Source organism: Carassius auratus, unplaced genomic scaffold (genome assembly GCF_003368295.1).
Source record: "Carassius auratus strain Wakin unplaced genomic scaffold, ASM336829v1 scaf_tig00214951, whole genome shotgun sequence".
NCBI lineage: Eukaryota > Metazoa > Chordata > Actinopteri > Cypriniformes > Cyprinidae > Carassius > Carassius auratus.
The window spans coordinates 110,673-122,711 of NW_020527879.1; the positions used below are offsets into that span (position 1 = coordinate 110,673).

Here is a 12,039-nt window from a genome sequence, read left to right on the forward strand (position 1 = left end):
AACAGGATCAGGCGGAAGTGAATGGTGTGCAGAGAGAGCACAAAATTAAAGAAAGAGAAAAGCATGACTGAAAAACAAAACATAAACAGTCCTACATCCATGCTTTTTCATGCCCAAAAATAAACAGAATTGTATTTACTAGTCTCCAGCCAAGCAGGACAGAAAACATAAAAAAAAACACAAAAACATACAGTGACTGGAAACAAGGACACAAAAAAGGAACAGTATATGGACACTTTCATCTCTGAAAAATATTGAAAAAGAATAATGTCTGAATATCATTACACTAGATAGAAACAATCAAATGAAGTGCCGTCTGCAAACAAATGATGCCAGACCTTTCTAAGAATTAACACTTTTCTGAGCCATTTGTGCAATGATTCTGAACCATTGAAATATTCTGCGTATAGCGTTCTTGTGCTATATTTATTTAAAATAAACATCACTTGGTTATTTTGCTTTCTAATGCAATGACATTCAGATAGTTTAATGCCTTTTAAATTGAGATAATAAAAAGTTATGGCTTAAGTGACCAAAAATTTTATGAGAGCAGTGAATATTTATATGGCTTAAACTGTAAATTAATTAACTGCTGAACCAATTTAGCATTTTAAATTCAAATAGTTTCTTACAAACAACAAAATAATTGATGGACTTTAGAATTTTTTTTTTTTTAGCTGTATCACCCATTCACTATTCCCTTAATAGGGGTCCAAAATAACGTTGGATTAAACTGACCTTCATAATAGTTTCTTCCAAATATCTCTTTACTTTTAGGAAAACTGCCCTTTTAAGGACAATTTTGAATATTTTGTGATCATTAGTTGAGTAAATGTAGTAGGTCAGGAGGTGAATGACTGACATTGAGAGGGTTTTCTCTCCACTCTATTTGCCAATTTAAAGCAAAATCACTCTCAAAGGATTTAGAAGTCATGGAAATTTGTGGAGACAAATCCCTAATGCCATAGAAGAAGAAAGCTGCTTCTATCCTACAAATAAATGGAGTAGTGTAAAGAATAAATGGAGAGTAGGACATGTAGCCACCAACCTGTCTTACAGAGATGCAGCATATGCCTTCACTCGCTACTTTTAGATACATATTTCATGAATACAATATGATGTTAAAACAAGCCAAATGTTAAAAATTTCAGTAATCAATAATCAAGATGTGTAAATATAAACATCTGATTGTAATAAAAATCCAGAAAGACACCATGAACAGGTTTGAATGGGGTTAATTGGTTTAAAGAGGAAAGCAACATAGGCCATGGATTTTTTGAGGTCCATTTTTTTTGTGTGTAAGAGAATGATTGCATTTTGTGTAAGAGAATGTAGAATACAGATAGCCTGAAATAACAAACATGGACTAAAGGACACAAAAGTTCATTATTGATTTCATGGTGTCTTTAAGTTTTCTCCCAGATCAAGCTAGAGGCTAATCCTGGAAATACTAATCAAAGTTCCATTGACTTCATTGAGGACATGATCACCTGTGCACACTTCCATCGACCCAAACACATGTTCCAATTACATGTCCTAGATCCTAGATCCACATGGCCAAGCATGATCATTTATTAATTTCAACTCATTCAGCGAGATCTTGCACGTTTTCTGTTTTAAAGAAGAGTAATTATGACAAAAAGCCGGTGACTAAATATAACAAACTTCTGCCAGGACAGCTCTGGTAAGAATCGATGTGGGCCTAAAACAGAGAATGAAATCAAAATGAGTCTCATTCAGTCGAGTGAGGAGGAGAGGACTGACTACATTGCTGGGTCACCATTATTCCTTTATATTGTAGACACAATGTTAAAAAAAAGGATAATCAAGGCTTGTTTTTCATTTCAATTCATAAGCAAGTATTGCTCCAAATGTTCCCCATTCTTTTGTCAAAGTGTAAGCATCAATTTTCAAACCGAGAGCAACTTGCAAAGTTTCACAGGTTAATTTTTACATTATTTATACAGAAGGAGTTAGTTTGTTAGACTGTGCCTGGGAAATGTTAATGGTGGTTTATGAGCTAATTATTTCAGTTAATCAAATTGGTGAGAAATTATCAGATGCTATTTGTTCTTAGCGATGATGACAGCCAGAGTAATTTTTTTCTGACTTCAAAATGAATGCAAAAGCTAGTTAAATGCCTGAGCTACTTCATAAAATCACAATTAATATGCAAGTGTATCTTGACCTTCAAACCAAGACATTTCCATTCCTTTAAAGCAGCTACATTGGAGAAGTAGGACAAGTATTTATTTTTAGACCCTTTTAACAACATTTCTTAGTAAAACATGGCTATATGAAAAGATGGTAGAAAGATACAAATGGATACCTGAATTAATGCTACAAATATGGACTAAAACAATATTACATTATACAACTGCATTTGTGCATGAATTACACAGTATATTACTTAAAACTATATTCTACAATATATAAATGTATCTATTTTCTCAACAAACAAAAAGGATAAATATTTACAGCATGAAATCAGGAATCCAATATCTTTTCACATTTATTTTTTAATGATAATAATAATAACAATAATGCCCTGATAGACAAGACTCCTTAACTTTGCAAAATTGTTGTGAACACTTTAGTTTTCTATATCTTTAAAATACATTATGTGCATATGATGGTATGTTTGTTTCAGCCGTATCCAGATTAGAATCTATTCTGTCTCCATTATAAAGCCAAGAACAGAATCATTTTCCATGACATTTCTCCATCAAGGAATCTGGTTCTTCTTCCTTTGGTCTGCAGACAGGCTTTAAACAAACAAGCAAAGTTAAAGTGGTGGGAAGGACAGTAACAGCTTTATTAAATTAGTGCAAAAGACAGACATAGCTCATTCACCGCGTCATCTTTTTCTTTCCATTTTCAGAACTTACAGGGTCTTCCGCACAAACCCACACACACGCTTTTATTTTTTATTTATTTTTTATCTTCTTTTTTCTCTCTCTTTTTTCTTGTCTTCTTCTCACAAGCGCAAAATATAAAAAACAAAAACCACTGAATCAACAGCCTTCCCTGGCCTCTTTGACTTGACCCAAGAGGAGAGGGAGAAAAATTAAATAAACGCCTTACCATCAGAATCAAGAATCATAAGAGAGATTCGCTCTCTGCCTGCAAATCGCTCTTCAGACTTAAGAACAAGAGCTTGTAGATAAAAAAAAAACAACAAAAAAAAAAAACACATCAATGGCATTAGAAATAGTCCCTAAAATTTTGAAAAAACATACAGTTCCTATCTTTTTTTCTCTTGAGGGGTCATTAAAGAATAAGGCTCAAATTACATACGATAATTAATATATTTGTACATTGGTAAAAAATAAAATATATATTTCCCCCCACAATCTGACACATTACTTTAAAGATATATTGTGTTCCACTCCATAACAACTAATGCAATTGAACAAAAAAACTAAAATAAAAGACGCAAGAGATGTTTTTTTCTTAGACTCTGAAGGCTTCTGGCTACCACCCTGCCCTAAGAAAACACAACCACTGCAGACTAACAAGGCCTTGTGTCCTTCCCTTACATTAGTAAACAAGATCAAATACAGTAGTCTTTAACCAGAGGAAACTAAAGTACATCAAAATGTCCAATCGCTTTGCCGTCATCCAGTATATCTTTGTCCAGTGAGAGAGAGAGTTGGAGCATCAAGGCGGTGCCGTCCATGATGTATTCCAGAGATATGAGAAGACAGGAAGTGCAGGGGAAGGAGGGAGAGGACAGAGAGAAAGTTCCTGGTGAAAAGGTGGAGGCCGTGAAGTTGGGGATAGAGAGAGACTATGTTGAAAAGGAGGAGAGCATAAATGGAGGGTGCAAAGGGTCTTTTGGGGGTGAGGTCTTCTCTCTCAGCCTGGTTTGCGTGTGGAGAAGAGAAGGTTTTCTTCAGTGTTGTAAAAGGACTACAGAAAGAATCAGTGGAATTTACAAGCCTGCGAAAGAGAAGAGAGACAAGAAGAAATGTGAAAACGGTGATTAAACACCATTTAAAAAAGTTTAACAGAACATCTGAGGTTGTAATAAACGTAGTCTCCCTCAGCAGCAGGTTTGACATTTTTAACACAACATTTTTATGAGATATTTCCATAATATTCATGCAATGGATATGTAAAACGTGAAAAACCACAACAAAGCATTTAAACTAATTAGGAACAAAATATCATTCCCGTCGAAGCTCCTGGAAACTTTAAAGCCTTTTACTTCTGCCTTCACTTGCCTTCCGTACTCCGCTCCACACCGCCATCATCGTGAAATATGATTAAAATGTAACTTTGAAAAATGCAAGGTCTAATTTTGCAAGACTTGAGCGAAATGAATTGGCCTGCGGATCTCAGAGATTCAACAGCGATCGAACCATGCCAGGACCGATGCGAGGGAATATTAAATGCGGAGGGGGGAAAGGACTATTGATTTATTTCCCCCTTTGCTGCTTGTTGTTTCTTTCTACTAGATACGTTTGTACAGCTTGATTCTAAATGGTAGTGGAAGGAAAATAAGACTTGAACGGCACTTAAAAGCACGGCCGACGTTGCTCTGTTCCACAAATGCCATTTTCATATTATAATGAGAGTCTAGCCCCGTTTATTCATGTGCCGAGGGCCCGAAATGCATCCAGGTAATACTTTCCCCCTTAGGCAGACGAGTGTGAGACTGAAACATCAAAATATACAACTGAATCAATTCACCTCGCTGCTTTCACATGCAATGAAGTCAAGCAAGGGGAGGATAAAAATCCTCACTCTGATCTCTTCACATACACATACTCTTCACTCCATCTTCCTAAGGGGGAAACACAAGTAAGTGTGTAGGTAGCGTGCAATGCAAGCAGCTAGACGAAAGTGTGTTTGATCTAATTACCATCAGCCTGATTGGAGGAAAGTGGTTGTGGCAGCAGTCAGCTGCAGTGAAACAAGGCACAATAACACACGTGAACCCTGCAGAGCTTTGGTCAGATAGAAATAAACTCCTCTTCACCCCCCTCCCCTCGCTTACACAATCCTCGTCATTCACTCCCTCTATTTGTCTTTCCATCAGCCAAGTAGTAAAGTCACTCATGACGGGCTTCAAGTTTACAGCCAGGTCTGAGTTTTCCATTTGTAGCTAGATAGATTTAAGAGGTTGGAATCGTAATTTTAAAGGAAATTAATACTTTAATTAAAAATATAAATTATGTAAACATTTTCACAACCTCATGAGTTTTAAACCTGCATGACTTTCATTTTACTGTTGAAAACAAAAGAACTGATTTTCTCTCTCATTTTCTTTCTTTTGGTCATATGTCAGTGGGGTCAAATGTTGTTTAGGACCTGAATGACCTTTATTGTACAGACTCTTAAAAATAAAGTTCCTTCATTGGCATCTTTGATTCGACAAAGAACATTTAATATCAATAGAAACATTTGCCTGAAAATTTTTCTTCAGCTTATTAAAATGTTCTTCACATGATGATAAAAAAGCGTTTTAAAGTTTTTAAGAAATGTTAAATGAAATGAATCCAAAAATAGAGCCAAAAAACAAAACAAAACAAACAAACAAACAAACAAAAAATAACTTTTTTGTTCCACAGTAAAAATTAAGTCAGACAGGTTTGGGATGACATGAGGGCAAGTACATAATGAATGAATAACCATTTTTGAAGAATCCATCCCTTTTAAAAAAAAATCAATTTTACTAACTTTTACTCAAAAAATGTATCATTCAACTTTAAATCTAAAATGATTTGAGGTACCATTCATGTCAATAGCACATGTAGGGGACAAGTTACTCCAGTGTTCAGTACTCAAGGTTAAGAGTTCTGAAAACCTCGACCCTTCAGTATTAAAAACAGGAATTGTAATTTTAGCAAGTGGCATTAATCATTCTTGTCACGCCTGAAAATTCATTAACAAGAAGAGGTTACGCTTTATCTGCCAGGTGCACTGCGGATGGCACGTCAAAACAAGTGGCTTGAAGAGCCAGTAAACGGGTCGATGCTGTGGAAATTTCTCTTCCCCTCGAGACAGGCCACATCAGTACCCAGAGTGGATTAAAGAGTAAAAGCGCCCATCTTGGCAGAAAAAGGGATTTAAACTTCAGTGGGTCCAGACTCAGGCTTATTTCCATGTTTGTGGATTAATTATATTTTACCCCTATTGGGCATCTTTCATCAGATTAAAGCGTAGTTTTAGAGGTCTGTTGAGTATATCATCACTCTTCATTTGTCCAGAAAAATCACATTAGGAACGTATTCCAAATCATCGTCCGGTATGTATTTTTCAATTAAGGTGATTATTAAATCAACTAGGACTGACATTTTCAGTTTAATTTTCATGTTCTTACAGGCTGGACTACCTTACTGTTTATTAAGCATGGAGACTTTCAACATGTGCAAGAAAAGGTAGACGCAATTTACTTTAAATGGTAGAAACTGTTTATTTATCAAATACCATCCTGGTTAAAATAAGAGCAAACTGCAAATAGTTATAGATGCTATTCACTTAGAGTGTACTCAGAAGTAACATGCTATTTGTAGGAAAGTGAAATGGTAGACGAGGTTAAAAAGTAACCAGTCAACAAGTAAAAAGACACTGCATTTAAGATATTTCATTATCTGAGTGTTAAAACCTTTGCCACTTTCCGGGATTGATGAATTGAAAAAAGTAACATCAGAAATGTGTTAACTGACACTTCTGGTTCTCTTAATGTGTCCTTGCTAAATAAAAATGTCAATTTCAATTATCATTCTTTAAAAAAAAAAAAAATACAAATATTTTACTGACCCCAAAGAAATGTGATCCTTAAAGTGTAGTTTGAAACCAGTCCTACAGGGGGCAGTATTGTCATCTTGGTATTGTTTGACCCTACCACTGTTCAACATGTGCTCTTAACAGTCTCCTCTGTGATCTGATCTTGAGCTCGATTGTTACATCAAAGCATATGTTGTCAGTGGAAAATATAATTTGGTTTCCTCTTGACATTTGTATCAGAATCCAGCCTCATCTTGTGTTGAAAATGTGTTTTTCTCCCTTCGAACATTAACATCACCAGTGTAATCACACACAATTCAATGATTTAAAGGGCAAATCAGCACAGAAGTTAGTGTTTGGCAAACCGTCATCAGAAACAGTAACAATGGGTCCTGTGGGATCTAAGATGTAAAGACCAATGGATGTGTATGAGATGGTGCCAGTAATGCCCCCCCGTGATCTGCCGTGGCTCATGCATGTATACTGTATGTTGCAGGACAACTTTAATGGGGGTCTAAAGAATAAGGAACTTGTGTCGGTTAATAGAGGATCTATTTGTGTTCTCCCAGAGGCCACAATACATTATTTAAGAGCCCACAAATATAGGTTCACTTCACTCCTTTATCATTGAGAAGGGAGGAAGAACAGTATAAAGTAGGGATTTCTTTTAGTGCATTCTTTTCAATGCACAATAATTACAAATAAATAATCAAAATGCTTTTTTTGTGATGAATGAGCAAATACAGACAAAGCAGGTGTGACATCAGCCCTCGAAGAGGTGACACACTGCAAGACATCATCTACTTATCAAGCATTTAATGGCGACTACTCATAAAAAAATGGAATGGCACAAACCAGTGAACTACATGTTGGTAATGCATGAGTTTGCACATGTGTCTCCTGTAGAGGAGACAGATGAAGTGAACTCTGTCTAATCTTTTGGCCATTTTTGTCTTACAGTGCTCCATCATTGAGCTTCTGGGCTTATCTGCCTGTTCTCAGTTCTCTCTCTCAACAGGGGTCAGGGTTCATTAAGGTGATAAGTAAACTGAAGCCAGACACACTTTCCCGCCCACTTGATCACTGTGCGACATAGCAGTGTGTCTGGTTATATTCCTTACAATGAGTCATCACTTACATGTAGTGGATCTCTGAGACCAGCATGCACCAGCTCTGTCATGTCACATGAGAAATAAACACATGCACACACTTTTAGATTTCCTGTTACATTGTATCACTGCCTGAATGTGGAAAACACACACACACACACACACACACACGGAGTTCAAACATATGAGACCACTAGTGAAAATTATGATAATAAATTCCAAATTATATGATCAGCATAATTCGACAAAAGATATTAATTTAAATATTTTCTGTATTGATTTTGTTGTCTTCACAAGACATTAATTGATGGACTGGAGTTGTGTGGATTATAGTGATGCTTTCATCAGCTATTTCTCTCAGTCTGAACTCTCATTCTGATGGCACCCAATCACTGCAAAGCACCAATTGGTGAGCAAGTAACTTAATGTAAATCTGTTCAGAGGAAGAAACATCTCATCTTGAATGCCCTGAGGATGAATACATTTTCAGCACTTTTTTTGATTGAGCAAACAAATAAATGTTAGGGGCATACAAGCACATAAACACTAACAAATCACTGAGACATTATAGTAACATCCCTGAGATTATTTATCAAATACTGTGTGCTAGAATTGTGCCAGGAGCTATATATATATATATATATATTTTTTTTTCACCAGAAATCCCACTTTGTTAAAACAGCATTGTATAATACAGCGCATGTCAATTTCTACCAGGGCAGTAGCAACTAATCCCATAATTTCAGCCTATTAACATTCACATATTCAGCATTCACACCAAAAAATGATTGCTAACAGAACAACTCTGAGAACAGGGAAATAATGTCTAAAACTGTGAAATGAAGCCATACAATAATATGAAGCATGCAATGAGTTCGGCAAAAAATGCAGAAAAACTCTAAGGCAGGAATTCTCTAAGAAAAAAGCAATGATAATTTATTTGCACAGTGTGTGCATTGTTGTTTTAGACCGTTTGTGCATGTCTGGATATATGTCTGATAACTGATTTACATAATTTGATCAGTTATTCTCAACCAGCTATTTATATAGAAAAGCAACATTTTAGCACATTTAGAACCTGAGAAAATGTAGCTATTTACTGAATTCCCCCCAAACTTGAAGCATTGAAGTCAAAATTGAGGTGAAAATGTGGGTATCTGAATGATATGCACAGAGATAACACAAACAAGAAAGTGATTGGGGGAGAGAAACTTAGGAGAAGATCTGCTACCATGTTTCATACAGATCTGGAGATATGGGCTGTTTAGTGCCACAAATCACAGATGGATCTGACTCTTATCCAAACCCAGAGCAGAACATCCCTTCTGAACAGTCAGTGCACAGATCTATTTTTCCTCTGTTTTCCATTTTAGAATGGCTGTATAGAGTTCCATTATGTTCCAACCCCTCTAAAGGAGTGAATTATTAATGTTATTGCCGGGAGAAAGAGTCACTAGGGGGCCATGTGCAGGCTTAGGTGGGAGATTAACTGTGGGACAAAAATATAATACACTTTGACACACACACAAACACAGCAAGAAGCCCAATACCTGCAGTAAAGCAACCTTTAATCAGTGCATATTACTTTAAATGCTTCTATGTGTCTCTGGCTGCTGCACTAGTGGCCCTACACATGCTGTAAATCTAGCCTGATATGTATCAACTCTTAATGCAGTTCCGGGCTTTTCTACGGTAAACAGATACTGGGACATGGCAGACATTCTGCAAGAGAAGCCAATTTCCCATCAAACTGTACAGCAAAGTATACAGGGGAACTTTAATATATACTGTAGATACAAATCTGAAAATATACATTTAAATTATAAATATATAGATGCAAATCTGAATATATATCAGATTTCTTTTTTTTTTTTTTAGAAAGTAAAAGTGCACCAAGTTTCCTGTGAGGGTTAGGGTTAGGTGTAGGGCCATAGAATATATAGTTTCTGCAGTATAAAAACCATTATGCCTATGGGATGTCCCCACTTTTCACAAAAACAAAGGTGTGTGTTTGTGTGTGTCAATTTGAATGTATGTCTGGGAATAAATACATTTGAATAAATATTTGTAAATAGTTAGAATGTGCCTTAAAGATGCAAGCTGTCTGTGAACTGGGCTTAAGCAATACTTGAATGGACGAGGTTCCATATTCAAGGATTAAGAGAGTTTTGTACAATAATGAACTCTGCAAATTTCTGACTTTACTTTTTTTTTGCTGTTGGGCACAATCCTGGATCTGAAACACTTGCAATATTTATTTGGACTTTATTAGAAACCATGAAATATGCAACATCTACATCATCTATCAAACTTGAAAACTCTGCGTTTGAACAAATCACCTGGATTCTGATAAGAGGGATCAGCTCTACATGTGAGTGTTGTGAGGGGTGGAGCGAAAGAATACTTACAGAGGATGGAGAGCAGAACCAGTCCCAGCAGTAGCAAGAGATTTGTTTGGATTGAGCCAGCATGGCTGCAGTCCATTCTGTTCTTCTTACAGGTGCACACCTGAACTTTCAATTCTGTGCTGTTGGATATTGGAGGGACTCCAGAGTCAGTCAGAACCAGCGGCAGGTTGTAATTGGCCTTTTTCAGACTGTGCAGCAACATTAACTGGGAGTGAGTATCTGAAAACAATAATAATAAAAAAAAAACTATGTACAGTAGCATTCTGGTCACTTCACATGTCAGTCAGAGAGAGTATCTTCAACTCTGCCACTCGACCTCATATCACCTCACCAGACCTCTTTTATACTGTCTCTCTCGAATCACAGCCTCTGCCATTGATTCTCTTCTCAAACATCTTTCAGAATTCAGAAATTCTGGAGATTCACATCCCTTTCTATGTTTGCGTGTGTGTTCTCAGGAGAGATGGGCAATCGAGAGTGCTAAGATAAACCCAAAATACACTCAGCTATTTGGTCAGGGTGATACTTAATGATACACACATGGTCCGGGACAATAAACCAATCCTCTTGCACTCAGCAGTATGTGACCCACCTGAGCCTGGTGAAAATACTAGAATTTTCATGTTCATGCTGGTTAGGTGCTGGTATACAGTAGCTGTTATACCCCCAGCGTTTTCACTCCCTGATCAAACTTTTAATAAATGTTCATTTGCTGAAAATGATAGATCAACAATAAATCAATTAAGCATAATTTTATTAAGGTAAAGGTTTCCTTTAGTGAAAGCACAAACTGGCTTTCTTCAGACTGGCTCTAGAAATAGCCAGCATGTGTTTAACCGTGGGTCAAGTGGCTGTTTCTGTCCCATCTGAGAATTAACTTACCATTGATCCTGGAGATTTTCCATGTTTTCTCCAGTCCTGGCTGTTTGCCAAGCTCGATCTTGAAAGGATCTGTATTAGGATGAATGTCCTTGTCTCGTCCCCCGATCACCACCACATTCATGTCTTTAGCATCCTCACACACGCGGGCCACGGAGGGGAAGATGTAGGGAGCGTTGTCGTTCTCGTCCTCTATAGTGATTATCAATGTACCTGTGCCCGAGGCAGGTGGACTACCTGTTGAGAGAAAAGGCAAAAAGTTAAAAGAATAAAGTTGGGCAGGACCAACAGTTTAAGTAGTTTTAGTATTACAGTATTTAGATTTAAATTTTTATTCATAATTTGAATTTATTTTTAGCTTTAAGTTTAAGTAATTTTATGTTATTGCAATTTTATTAGCTTTTGTAATATGTAATAATATTTAGTTTACATACATTTTTATTCTAGTTTTAGCAATTACTGTAGTACTTAAACTTATTTTGTTTCAGTTAGTTACTAAGCCAACATTTTATACAGATAGACAGATAGATAGATATATATTTTTTTACTTTAATCTCACATTTACTATCTATTGTATATTATAAAAAAAAGGGAACAAGCTTCCCTAAAGACCAACAGAAAGTATTAAGAAAGTAAATTGGTCAGATCTGATTTCCACAATCACATGCAAGTCGTTCACCAGACTGCAGCTCTCTGGCTCTATAGGCTAAATCAATAGTTATCTTTTAAATGCACAGGAGGATTGTACTTAGCACTCATCACAGCATTCACGCAGCCTGACTGTTACTGTAAAGTGAAGTGGGTTAAAGACCTCTTAAAACCTGAGGCACAAGCAAACTGGATGCATCAGAAACACAGACAACACCAATCAATGTTTATACATGAAGAAAAAATAACAGCAAATCAAA

General features: G+C 36.4%; 1 protein-coding gene across 1 annotated transcript in view; it reads right to left on the bottom strand.

Annotated features, from left to right (window-relative positions):
• Positions 1–3,084: 3,084 nt before the first annotated feature.
• Positions 3,085–12,039, bottom strand: part of LOC113093301 (cadherin-13-like) — a 283,704-nt gene continuing 274,749 nt past the window's right edge. Inside the window, exons 13-15 of the mRNA XM_026259099.1 lie at positions 11,135–11,368; positions 10,253–10,471; positions 3,085–3,942 (exon numbers count right to left, since the gene is read on the bottom strand). Of these exons, the coding sequence (XP_026114884.1) occupies positions 3,935–3,942; positions 10,253–10,471; positions 11,135–11,368 (461 nt within the window). The 3' untranslated portion in view covers positions 3,085–3,934. The remainder of the gene's footprint in view (positions 3,943–10,252; positions 10,472–11,134; positions 11,369–12,039) is intronic.